Below are 13834 nucleotides of genomic sequence, written 5' to 3'. Positions count from 1 at the left end.
AGTGAAAGGGGAAATCTTGATAAAATATTTCTTCTATTTTTAGTGGGGTTTTTTGCCATCTCACAAAGCTCTCCTACTTCCTTTTCTGATGGCAGTTTTTTAGAATTTTTTGTAGTTTCTAATTGGAAACTTTGCTAAATAGAATTTGATTCTAAAGAACATTAAAACACTATTCCTTTACCCTATTTGAAAATAATAACTGAATTCCAAGAAGGAGAATAGGTTCCTGAAAAATTTAAGATGGTTAGAAATCTAGCACATTTTATCCTTATTCCTTAAATTTTGGTCTATTTATAATAATGTCTGTCTCACTAGTAGCCTTTAAATAAGAACATCGCAGCTGCATGTACATGCTGCAGCTGGGGGGTAGCTGCGCTCCATGTCCAGCTACTTAAATATTCTTTTCACAAATGATCTTCATGTTTGTTATTAAAATTTACCTTGAAAAATTATAAAATCCTGAGTGTGATGGGTTTTTATGCTTGCTCAAGAATAGCTAACACCTTGAGACTTCCGCCAAGATGGAGGTATAGGTGGAAGCACTGTACCTTCTTGCACAACGAAGTTTAAAAACAACAAAATTTTAGCAACAAAAACACAGCTAAACCACAGATAATTGAACTACATGGAAGTCTGACAACAACGAACCCTTCAGCCAAACCAGTCCAAAGCCTGAGAGTGAATCAAAATTCTGAGTGATGGGCCTGGGCACCAGAGGAGTCAGCTATGGGAGCTGGGACACTCAGAAGTGATAGGCAACCAGCACGGGGACCAGCGCGAGGACCAGCGCGAGAGTAGGTAGAGACAGAGAACATCAAGATACCTGAAGGAGTCTGCACCACTGAAATTCACAGGTATTATACCACAGAAGTTCACACCATAAACCCAGGGAGTCAGAACAGATCAATTTTAGAAGCTGAGACTAACAAGAATAGTCTCATAATGGGAAGACAAAGAAACAATCCCCAAATGAAAGAAAAAGCAGAAACTTCAGACAGAATGTTAGATGAAATAGAGGCTAATCAACTATCAGATATTGAATTCAAAGCACTGGTTATTACGAAGTTCAAAGAGCTCACAATGAGCTACCAGAAACTACAGGGGAACTACAATGATCTCTCTGCAAACTACATCAACATGAAAAAGGAAATAGAAAATATCAGCAAGGGACAAGAGAAAATGAAGAATACAATTTCTGAATTGAAGAACACAATAGAAAGTTTCAAAAATGAAATAGATCAGGCGGCAGATCGGATTAGCAAGTTGGAGGACAAAGTAGAAAGCATCTCACAGAAAGAGCAAGAAAATGAAAAGAAGCTCAGAAAAAATGAAGAGGGATTAAGAGAAATGCAAGACAATATGAAATGTAATAATATCCGAATAATAGAAATACCAGAAGGTGAAGAAGAAGAACAAAAGATAGAAAATGTATTTGAAAGAGTAATGAGAGAAAATTTCTCTAATTTGATGAGAGAAAAAGTCACACAAATCCAGGAATCACAGAAAGTCTGAATCAAGAGGAACCCAAAGAGGCCCACTTCAAGACACATTATCATTAAAATGGCAAAATTCCAAGACAAAGAGAGAATCTTAAAGGCAGCAAGGGAGAAAAAAGAAGTAACATACAAGGGAGCCCCAATAAGGTTAGCTACTGACTTCTCAATGGAAACACTCCAAGCAAGAAGAGAATGGCAAGAAATATTCCAAGTAATGAGAACCAGAGGCCTACAACCAAGGCTACTTTACCCAGCAAGGCTCTCAATCAAGACAGAAGGCCAAATAAAGAGCTTCAAGGCAAAAGAAGCCTAAAAGAATATGCCTCCACAAAACCAGCTCTACAAGAAATACTGAAAGGACTGCTTTAAGGAAAGGAAGAAAGAGAGGGAAAAAGAGAGGAACACAGGTACAAAAATGGTGATGAATAAGTACCTATCAATAATAACCTTAAATGTAAATGGATTAAATGCTCCAATCAAAAGACACAGAATAGCTGAATGGATAAGAAAGCATGACCCACCCATATGCTGCCTACAAGAGACCCACCTCAGGACAAAAGATCATCACAGACTAAAAGTGAAAGGCTAGAAACAAATTTTCCAAGCAAATGGACAAGAAAAAAAAGCTGGGGTAGCAATTCTCATAACGGACAAAATAGACTTCAAAAAAAGAGCCATAAAGAGAGACCCAGAAGGTCACTTCATTATACTCAAGGGAAGAATCCACCAAGAAGACATTAACATCATAAATATATATGCACCCAACATAGGAGCACCAAAATATATAAAGAAAATCTTAGAGGACTTCAAGAAAGATATTGACAGCAACACAATTATAGTAGGGGATTTTCACACCCCACTGTCAAAAAGGGACAGATCTTCCAAACAAAATATCAACAAAGATATTGCAGCATTAAACAACACCCTAGATGAAATCGACTTAACTGATATATATAGAGCCCTTCATCCCAAAGAAGCTAAATACACATTTTTTTCAAATGCACATGGAACATTTTCAAAGATAGACCACATGACAGGACACAAAACGAGCCTCAAAAAATTAAAGAAAATTGAAATCATACCAAGCATCTTCTCTGACCACAAGGGATTGAAATTAGAAACCAACCCCAAAGGAAAAAACCCAAAGCACCCAAAATCATGGAGACAGAATAGTATGCTATTAAACAATGAATGGGTCAAGAATGAAATTAGAGAAAAAAATCAAAACGTTTCTGGAAACAAATGAAAATGATCTCACAACAACCCAAAACTATGGGACACAGCAAAGGCAGTCCTGAGAGGGAAGTTTATAGCAATACAGGCCTACCTAAAGAAGATAGAAACATTTTAAACAAACAACCTAACCCTACACCTGCAAGAACACGAGGAACAACAACAAAGACAGCCCAGAGCAAGCAGAAGGAAGGAAATAACCAAGATCAGAGCAGAATTAAATGACATAGAGACTAAAAGCACAATTCTAAGAATCAATGAACCCAGGAGTTGGTTCTTTGAGAAGATAAACAAAATAGACAAGCCTTTAAGTAGGCTCATCAAGAGAAGAAGAGAGAGGACACAAATAAACACAATCCAAAATGAAAGAGAAGAGATTACAACTGATACCACAGAAATAGAAGGGATTGTAAGAAATTATTATGAAGAACTGTATGCCAAGAAATTTGAAAACCTAGGGGAAATGGACACATTTCTAGAAAAATACAATCTTCCAAAACTCAATGAAAAAGAAGCAGAAAATCTGAACACACCAATAACAGCAAAAGAAATTGAAGCAGTAATCAAAAAACTCCCATCACACAAAAGCCCCGGACCAGATGGTTTCACAGGAGAATTCTACAAAGCATTTAAGGAAGAGCTAACCCCTATTCTCCACAGACTATTCCAAAAAATCCAGAAGGATGGAAAACTCCCAAATTCTTTTTATGAAGCCAGCATCATCCTAATTCCAAAACCAGACAGAGACACAACAAAGAAAGAAAACTTCAGGCCAATATCGCCGATGAACATAGACACTAAAATCCTCAACAAAATATTGGCAAATCGCATCCAACAATATATCAAAAAGATCATACACCATGACCAAGTGGGATTCATCCCAGGGATGCAAGGATGGTTCAATATTTGCAAATCAGTAAATGTAATACATCACATAAACAAAAGCAAAGACCCAAATCACATGATCATATCAATAGATGCGGAAAAAGTTTTTGATAAGGTACAACACCCATTTACGATAAAAACACTTAGCAAAGTGGGAATAGAGGGAGCATTCCTCAATATAATAAAGGCCATATATGAGAGACCTACAGCCAACATCATACTCAATGGGCAAAAACTAAAAGCTTTTTCACTAAGATCAGGAACATGACAAGGATGTCCACTTTCACCACTTCTATTCAATATAGTTTTGAAAGTTTTGGCCACAGCGATTAGGCAAGAAAAGGAAATAAAAGGCATCCAAATAGGAAAGGAGGAAACAAAACTGTCACTGTTTGCAGATGACATGATAGTGTACATGGAAAATCCTATAGATTCTACCCCAAAACTGCTGAAACTGATTAATGAATTTGGCAAAACAGTGGGTTACAAAGTAAATATCTGGAAATCAAAGGCATTTCTGTACACCAACAATGAATCAGCAGAAGCAGAAATCAAGGAAAAATCCCATTCCATATAGCAAAAACAAAAATAAAATATCTGGGAATAAACCTAACTAAGAGGTAAACGACCTGTATGCAGAAAACTACACAGCCCTGAAGAAAGAAATCAAGGAAGACACAAACAAATGGAAACATATACCTTGTTCATGGATTGGAAGAATTAACATCATCAAAATGTCCATACTACCCAAAGCAATATACAGATTTAATGCAATGCCTATTAAAGTACCAATGGCATATTTCACAGACGTAGAACAAACACTTCAAAAATTTATATGGAACCATAAATGACCCCGAATAGCAGCTGCACTTTTGAGAAAGAAGAACAAAGTATGAGGGATCACAATACCTGATATCAAACTGTATTACAAGGCCACTGTAATCAAAACAGCCTGGTACTGGCATAAAAACAGACACATAGACCAATGGAACAGAACAGAGAGCCCAGAAATCAACCCAACTCTCTACAGTCAATTAATATTTGACAAAGGGGTCAGTAACATAAAATGGAGTAAAGATAGCCTCTTCAACAAATGGTGCTGGGAGAACTGGACAGCTACGTGCAAAAAAATGAAACTTGAGCACCAACTTACACCATACACCAAAATAAATTCAAGGTGGATAAAAGTCTTAATATAAGCCGTGACACCATTAAAGTCCTAGAGGAGAACATTGGCAGGAAAATCTCAGATATTTCATGCAGCAACATTTTTACTGATATGTCCTGTAGAACAAGGAATATAAAGAAAAGAATAAACAAATGGGATCTCATCAAAATAAAAAGTTTCTGTGTGGCTAAAGAAAACAGTATTAAATTAAAAAGACAACCAACTGTATGGGAAAACATATTTGCCAATGATACCTCAGATAAAGGTTTAGTCTCCAAAATATACAAAGAACTTACATGACTCCACTCTAAGAAGACAACCAACCCAATTAAAAAATGGGAAAAGGACTTGAACAGACACTTCCCCAAGGAGGACATACAGAAGATCCAGAGGCACATGAAGAGATGCTCAATACCGTTAGCTATCAGAGAGATGCAAATTAAAACCATGATGAGATGCTGCCTTACACCAGTCAGAATGACTATCATAAACAAAGCAACAAACAACAAATGTTGGAGAGGTTGTGGGGAAAAGGGGACCTTAGTTCACTGTTGGTGGGATTGCAGACTGGTACAACCATTATGGAAAACAGTATGGAATTTTCTCAGAAAAATAAAAATCAACCTGCCTTTTGATCCAGCAATTCCACTGCTAGGATTATATCCTAAGAACCCCAAAATGTCAATTTCAAAGAACCTATGCACCACAATGTTCATAGCAGCACAATTTACAATAGCCGAGAGTTGGAAGCAACCTAGGTGCCCATCGGTAAATGAATGGATCAAAAAATTGTGGTACATATACACAATGGAATTCTATGCAGCAGAGAGAGAGAAGGAACTACTACCCTTTGCAACAACATGGATGGAACTGGAAAGCATTGTGCTGAGTGAAATAAGCCAGGGGTTGAAAGACAAATACCATATGACCTCACCTTTAACAGGAAGCTAAACAACAAAACAGACAAGCAAGCAAAATAAAAACAAAGACACTGAAATAGAGAAAAAGGGGACAGTGACCAGAGGGGAGAAGGAAGGGAATTTAAGGGGAAAAAATGGGAGGGATTTAGAGGAACAAGTATACAGGACACAGGGACAATAACTAAGGGGAGTGGAAATGGGAGGGAGGTGGGGTGCGTGGGGAAAGGGTGGGCTGGGATGGGAGAAATAAACAGAAAACTGTACTTGAAAAATAACTAAATAAAAATTTGAAAAAAAGAATAGCCAACACCTTAAATGTGAAGTCTGAGAGTGCCATCCATATATTTCAAAATGAGCTTTGTAATTTTACTTAGAAGATTAAAATGTTGTAGCTAAAAAGGCTCCTTAAAGGTCATCCAATCCTACATTTTGAAGACAGGGGAAATTGACACTGTAAGAAAGGGACAATGACTACAGATTATATTACGGTGGATGGACTTAAGTTGAAAATACTAATGTTGAACAAAGAATATCCATATTTTATGGAGGGGAGCTAATTTTACATAAAAGTATCTCCCTCAGCAACACAAAATCAAAGGTGACCAATGCATAGGTGATTCATTATTCAAATTTTTTACAGTGTTTCTCTTCTTCTTTGTTATAAACAATTCAGAAACAACCTCTAAAAATTGAGAAACATCAAAAGGAAAAATAACCTTCTAATGAGGACCATTCATCCCCTTAACATAATTAAGAATACTGGGTTCTAGTTTGTTTAAGGAACTCAGTTTGCACACACTGTCTCTCCAGGTCTGAGGGAGGTGTATTACTGAGCCCTGAAAGAAGCCAAGTCTAAAGATTCTGGAGGACTTTCTAGGTGCCAATTCTCTCCTTCCTCTTTGTATGTAGGCCTCCCAAGTCAGTTAGCCACGTAGTGTTCCAAGGCTGAAGAAGGGCTTGTCATTTTTGGTGGGATAATGGAATTCAGGAGATGGAGAATTTATGAGCATCTGGAAGTTAGGAGATGTCAGCTACCATCCGTGTTCTGCCACTGACCAGCAGGGTGACCTAATCAAGTCTTACCCTGTGTGGCTCACATTTAGCCATCTCTGAATTAGGGGACTGGAAAAGACTGTCTCTTCACCTCTGAGAGTTTTCTTAATGATTTGAGCTCTCCATCAGCCCATCATTTCTGGGGTTCTTTCTCTTCATTCCCAATTTCTGAGTTTCTTACCTGGATAAACTCTCCACTTCCAAAAGCTTTCCCATGCTCAAGGCTTTATGGGCAAGGGCAATCACACGAAAGCCTTGTTTGGTGTAATTTCTCAGCTGCTGTGGGAAGTCCTTGGGCACTGTCAGGAGAGACGAGAGAGGTAAATGTAGTTACACCGAAGGTCACCCAGCTCCTAAGCAAGGCTTTGGCGTGCAGTCACTGTACCTTGTTTTAACTTTCACTGCATAAAAATGCTTTAATAGAAATGTGGAATCACAAAAATGCGTTTGCCAAATCAAAAATTGGGTGCGCAAGTTGATGGATATCAGTCATCATAATGAGAATATAGATGAAAGTCAGAAGGAAAAGGCCAATTTTATCCAAATGAACCCCTTTGAATGTAATAGTATCCTTGTAAATCTGGGCTGCTGCTTAGAAGGGGCATATGTCTGTAAGACTGAGAAACAATATAAATCAGCTCAAGATCTGGCCCAGGGAGATGAAATTACTGTGAAAATGATCAATTACCTTTCTCGAATACTACCTAATTTAAACGCTGTTTTCCTAAAAGATTTATCTTTTCTACATTATCCTTCCATCGATGTCTCTGGAGCCAGCTCCCCAGGAGCTGACAGAACACCTCTGGTCTAGAATCAGTCTAGTGCCCCAGCTTGTCCCTATGGTTTCCTCTCCCAAATGCGCCTCACTCTCATCCATCCTTGTTCTCAAAACCCTGACTAGCTTCCCATTCTGGCTCCTGATGCTCACTTCACATCTCCTTCCCTGATACCCTGTCATGGCTGAACCACAGCTAGCATTTACTCTCTGCCTCTTTGCCTTGAAATTATCATGTCTGCCTTATCAAATCTTCCAGTCCCTCTTCACATCCACCGAGAAGACAACCACCTCCACACTTGTTGGCTTAGCCTTGTCTGCTTTATGTGTGAACTTTAGAAATACTTTCCCTCCTGAAAGAGAAAGGTATCTGTCAGTACCTGTTTCAGATCTGCAGAACTTGGCCAACATCTCCGGGGCCCCCTTCATGTACACATGGAGGTGCTCCTCCCCTGCCAGCCGAGCCACCACGGACATCCTCTGCAGGCTCGACGAAAATGGGAACTGGAGCAAGATGGCGATGGCTTCCACGGGACTCTGTGGCGCACCAAGAGGGGTGTTTATGAAGCTTTTGAGTGAGATGTATTAGATACACACCAACAAACAGGTTGGTTGTCTTCTGCAATGAGCTCAGGTGCATCATGAAGTGTCACAACACTGGTATTTTTCTGGCTGCCTCTAAGGCGATTTCTTCATCAAGTTGCCAGGCCTGCAAGGCGCTTTCCTTTGGCTGCCTGGACAAATCCTGATCATCTCAGTCCAAGCTCACATGTCTCCCCTCCTTTGTGGTGCTTCTCTCCCAAAGACGGCATTCACTCCCACCTCTGGACTGCTGCGGCTCTGTCTTCAGCCTTTATTATGGCACTTGGAACACTATATTATATTTATTTGTACCTCTAATGATCTTATTTTACCAGCCCCTGTGCTCTTCCAACACAGAGACCAACTCATCTAGCTTCGAAATCACTCTGTCCCTGAGCACCTGGCACCGTTCGAGAGCATATGTAGGTACTCAGGGAGTGTTGGAGAAATTCAGAAATGAAGGAATGAGCTAACCAACTATGGACACTGTTAGGATAAGGCAAATAATAGGAATGTAGAAATATGTGAAAGTCAGAGAGTTTCATCAGTTTTAAGGGAAAGAGCTATATGATTTAAAGAAGCAAATCATACCTGACTAGCTTTTGGTCCTGGTTTTATTATTACGTTTGAGTCTGACATCCCAAATTTGCAGTAGTCTGCATTGTGATCTTCCATTATCTGGTTTAAGATAAAAGAAACATAAGATTCCCTAGAAAAAAATTTATAAAAGAAATTTTTCTCATTTGCATAGCACTTTAATCTTTTCCAAGCCCTTTTCCCATACTTTCTCTCCTAGACCAATTATTTTAATGCCGTCATTGTCAAATTTCTATTGTGTTGATTTACATTAAAGGACCTAGTGACCTAGTGATCTCTAGTGACTGAAGGAGACTGCCCTGGAGATCTGCTCTCCAGCAGAGCTGAGCCCATTAGCTCTCAGAGGAGTTGGGATTGGATTCTGAGCCAAACACGGGACTACTTCTTACCCTATATCTATGCTACTAGCCTAATTGGTCAGCCAGAGAGTTAGCAAGTTAGCTGCCGGCCAATTAATTAGAAAGCATTATTTTAAATGATATGGGTTTTTTGATATTATAACATTATAAGTCATAGCACCTGAGAAACTAATATTCACTTAATATATGGGAAAAGCAGATATATATATATATATATATATTCAGAAAAAGGAGACAACTGTTGGTTTCCACTCTGTCACTTGCTTGTTTAATTTTGGGAACGTCACTTCATTTTCTCAGACTCAAGATCTGAGAAACTCAGATGTCAGTTTCTTTTGAAAAATGCTCTTAACATCCCTCTAGTGCTAAAATTTCTACAGTCTGCAAGGACTATTTCCCTCCCCCTTAACGTTTAGTGAAAGGCTCCTGCCTAAAGATGTTTAACTCAAGGCTGCTTCTCACCCAGCTTTAAACTCAGTGAATAATCTTACACTTTTATGCTGTGTTTGGGGTGGATAGAACTGTTTGTAAAAACAGTTCTTTCAGAGCTACTACTAAAGATTGATGCTCCCACACAAGACCCTAACTTGTCTGCCATTTGTGCAGATAGATCCACCCTCCTCTGACGGAGAAGGGATCTCGCTGTAACCAGGATCTAAGTCCCATGCAGTAACAATGGCCCTCTGCCGTCCATGATTGTGTCACCTCTAATGATGCTGGTAAGATATTGCAGATAATAATTACACTGATTCCTCTCTATTAAGATCCAGAAAAGTGGGTATATTTCTGTCTTGGTGTCAAAAGTTCCTACAAAACAAGTACTCTAATTATAATTTACTGATACCAGAAAGTCCCCTGTTTGACAGGTTTATTCTGTTTTTACTTTGGCCTCTAGAAAGCTACAGTTTTTCTACTATACATCTTTAAATTAACCTTTTTGTGAGACGTACTTCATGTCCCTACAATGTGGTGTTTCCATTTCTTTACAACTCTGTTTAACATGCTGTCTTGTGTTTGATGTATCATTGTAAGTGGCTTTAGAATGTTTTTTGAAGGGTAACAGAATGTAAGTAAGTAACTAATTAATTAATTGATGCCTTCCATTTGTTGGGCAATTCACACAGCGCCCTTTTAGGCTTATAGTCTTTACACTCACCGCAAGTCCATGAGGGAGGCTTTGTCATCTCAAATGCCCAGAGGAGGCACAGACTCAGAGTCTCAGTTCTGAGTTTGGGGTCACACATCTAGAGAGTGGGGGAGTTGAGTGGGGGGACATTCCTACCTTGTCAGACAGCTGCCAGGATGCGTTTGTGACCTTCTACTGCCATTTACACTCAGCTCAGAAAACTGAACCACTTGGACTGAGAGCCCTACAGTTTGGTGTGTAGACTTATGCTGTCTATACAGTAGCTACCAACCACTCGTGCCTGTTTCAACTTCAACTCATACAATAATAGAATAGAATAGAATAGAATAGAATAGAATAGAATAGAATAGAATAGAATAGAATAGAATACAATTTTGTTCCTCAGTTGCATAGCCACATTTCAAATGCTCATTATGTGGTAAGTGGTTACTATATTGGACAGCTCTGCTTTAGTCTATTTCTCTGGGGATGTTTTAAAGAATATTTTTCTCTAAAACATGTTTTGATCTATCAATAAGGGTTCTGTGGTCAAACAGGTTTGGTAAATGCAACATTTCATAGTATCTCTTGAATACTCATGGTGACCTACAACATATTAAAGAAATCTTGCAGTCGAATCGAGTTAACTGCATTTAAACAGCAGCTTCCAAGGTCATTTGATCAGGCAACCCTATTTCCTGCTGAGTCATTAACAGAGTTCTTTGGTACCGAGGTTGGGCAATTTGGATATGATTAAACCTTCATTTGTCCTAATAATGATTAGGAATCTTCTCTGGACTTCAACCACACAATAGAAAAGCTTTAGCATTCCCAGTAAGGATTTCTTCAAGTTTTCCTCATTCAGTTGAAGCAGGAAACTATCACCTTACCCAGGCGGTGCCCTCAAACATCTTGAGGTCCAGAGGGTCTCCCTGGATGGTCCCGTCCAGAAGGATCAAAGAGTGGCAGCTGGCCATGGCGGCACACAGAGGGCCCCACGGCAAAGCCCTGCCCGAGGCAAAGCTGTGGGCTTCCTGAAAACTGGTAGAGAAGATGCTTAACAAGTTAAGGTCTTCAACAAAACCATTTTGCACACCGCCCTTTAAATCTTACTAACACAGAGCTTTAATGGTACCTAACCTCTGTCCTGAACACCTTCGATACTCCCCAGGTGCTGTGCAATAATGTTCATGCTCCTGCTAGTCAAGGCTCCGTCTGCTCCAGTTCTACATCGCCTTACAGAGTCTACTCTTACTAGTGTCATTTACATAGTTTTTCCAGAGCCAAGTTAAACTTCTTGCTATTTTTATATTTGCACAAGTATTGCCCTGCCCTTCACCCTTTGGGGGGTTAGAAAGTATCAGCTCACTGGACTTCATCATGTTCTAACTGGAATATTCTGCCTGTAAATTGCTTTTCATAAAACTCTCCTTTGAGATGGATGTGAATTTCCTTTGCAACAGTTTGCCACTGGTCAATCAACCCTGTCGTTGTGTATATAGAATCACGGGGACTTGTGTCAGATTACTTGCAGCAAGCCCACACGACAGCAGTGTGGCGGGAAAGCACGTGTTGGTGAGGCTCAGAGCAGGTTCCTGTGAACTCCCAGAGCTGGCTCTAGAAAGCCACACAACCCGGGCAAGATGTCTCCAGGCCAGTGAGGTAGTGGGGATGAAAAGGAAGCCTGCCGGCCATTCCTTTTCTCTTCGAGTAAAAGCATGCACGGACTCTGAAATAGTTCTCAGCCCTTCGGCCTTTGCCCCTATTTCCTGAAACTCTTGGTAAAGACGTCCAGCATCTAAAGTTCATTTTCCTCTTTGGTGGTGGACTGGCTTTGTTTATCTTTATCGTCTCTAGTCTTAGAGCTAAATAGTCATTTTATCTAGTTTACTCTTTTATCTACGTTAAGATAAAAGAGTAAAGTAGATAGTCTTTTATCTATGTTTACTCTTTCAAAATTTTCAGAGTCCTAGGGGCAACCAGTGGGGAGGCAGGTGGAAAGTGCAAATATCCTTTTCTCCTTTTTATGACTCTGACCAACAGAAGCTCTGCTGTTTGGACAAAGACCTGGCCCAGGCATCTAAGCAGCCAAGAGCTGAGAGACAGAGTGAGGCTAGAGCCCAGTAATACACTGAGGCCCAGACCAAGGATCTGCTGCAACATGGCACTGCCTGCCTGTTGCTACTGTGTGTCAGTATTGCATCTGGCCCTGTCACCATCTTGAGGGGCCCCACTGTGACTTGTCTTCAATGACAGCAGCCGCAGCCACTGTTCGGAGCCAGAGCTTAGGAGCAGAAGCCTCTCCACTCAGACTAAGGCCTGGCAGGAGGGATCAAGAAGCTGTGGGGCACTCCCTGGGGGCAGCAGGGACACTCCTTCCACCCTCTGGCTCTGTTCTGGGGTAGCTTCTCTGCGATTGCCCTCTTGCTTTTAGCCCATGCCTGTAAAGATGCTAGCCACACACCCTTCAAAACCTCTCGTAAATGCTGTCTCCTTCATTTTCTTGATCTATTCATTTTCAAAATTAATTTCTTTTATCCGTTATAAAAACCAGGACTGTGTATTATATCAAGCAATTATTATTACTTCTTCTCTAGTCTAATTTTGTGCTGTAATGGCCACCCTTTTTGCAGCCTGTGTTACACACTGAAGGTGGGTGTTCGTACCTTTCACCCCATTTAAGTGGGAACTCGGAGGGAAGGGACAGAGCTCCTCTTTTCTGGATTCCCCGCCACACCAGCTGCCTAGGGAGTCTGAGCAGTTTTTGATTAAACACAATCCTGATTTCACTTCTCGCTTCTCTGTTTTATTCATTCAGCAACCCAATCAGCCAACTTATTCTGTTCCATTGTTCATGTAGAGTTTGAAGGTATACTTTTCCTGTCTGATTCTGAAATTAGAACTCATTTAATTAAAAAAATTAAAATAATTGGCAGCTGCTTCCAGGCAATTATTGTACATACTTTATATGACATTTATCCCTCAACTCTGAAAGGACAGGTTTGAGCAGCCCCAAGGCAGCCTCAGCAGTCACACATTCCTTCTTCACTAAGGTGCCTACCAGTTGTCTGCAGTGGGGACAGTCCCCCAGAGGTCCAGCCCATCTTCGGTAAGTGTGCCAGTCTAAGGGGGGAATTAGAATTGGTATTAGCATAAGATTTAGAGCTTTTAATTATATCATGACTTAATAAAAAACCAAGCTCCCAGGAAATTAAAGTAGATCTGATTGTCTAAAGCCCTTCTCTTTGTAAGCATCAGATGTTAGGTTAGAGAAGGGCCCCTGAGAAAACAGGTTCAGCAGGTGACAAATGATTCCCAAAAGACCGTGTTGATAATTAGAGTCCAACTACTAACCACCGCAACACGGTGGAAGTGGTTAGTTTTGGTGCACGAACGTTTGGCCCTGTTCAACTAGCGAGGTTCAGTGAGTGCACGTCTAATAGGAACCAGCTTTGGCTCTCAGGAAGCACTTGCTATGTTTCTGTAGCAGAGCTCAGATTTTTTTTTTGTCTTTTAAGATGATTTAGTTCACAGTCTTCCATCTGGTTCACACAATTTCCTAAAATATTGGTGACATGGTGACTTTCCAGATTGATAATAAAATGTTGCTAAAGGGCTTTGAGACTAAAAAGAGCAACAA

The 13834-nt window shown here is 40.1% G+C and overlaps 1 protein-coding gene across 1 annotated transcript in view; it reads right to left on the bottom strand.

Moving 5' to 3' along the window:
- The window catches only part of ATP13A4 (ATPase 13A4), a 239599-nt gene that overhangs the window by 35879 nt on the left and 189886 nt on the right, over nt 1–13834 (bottom strand). Inside the window, exons 41-45 of the mRNA XM_053667251.1 lie at nt 13256–13317; nt 11085–11235; nt 8704–8790; nt 7911–8067; nt 6937–7054 (exon numbers count right to left, since the gene is read on the bottom strand). Coding sequence (XP_053523226.1) covers nt 6937–7054; nt 7911–8067; nt 8704–8790; nt 11085–11235; nt 13256–13317 — 575 coding nt within the window. The remainder of the gene's footprint in view (nt 1–6936; nt 7055–7910; nt 8068–8703; nt 8791–11084; nt 11236–13255; nt 13318–13834) is intronic.

Source organism: Artibeus jamaicensis, unplaced genomic scaffold (genome assembly GCF_021234435.1).
Source record: "Artibeus jamaicensis isolate MK-2021 breed Jamaican fruit bat unplaced genomic scaffold, CSHL_Jam_final contig_466, whole genome shotgun sequence".
Taxonomy (NCBI): domain Eukaryota; kingdom Metazoa; phylum Chordata; class Mammalia; order Chiroptera; family Phyllostomidae; genus Artibeus; species Artibeus jamaicensis.
Note: the sequence above shows the minus strand (reverse complement) of the source record. Positions and strands in the feature narration are given on the sequence as shown.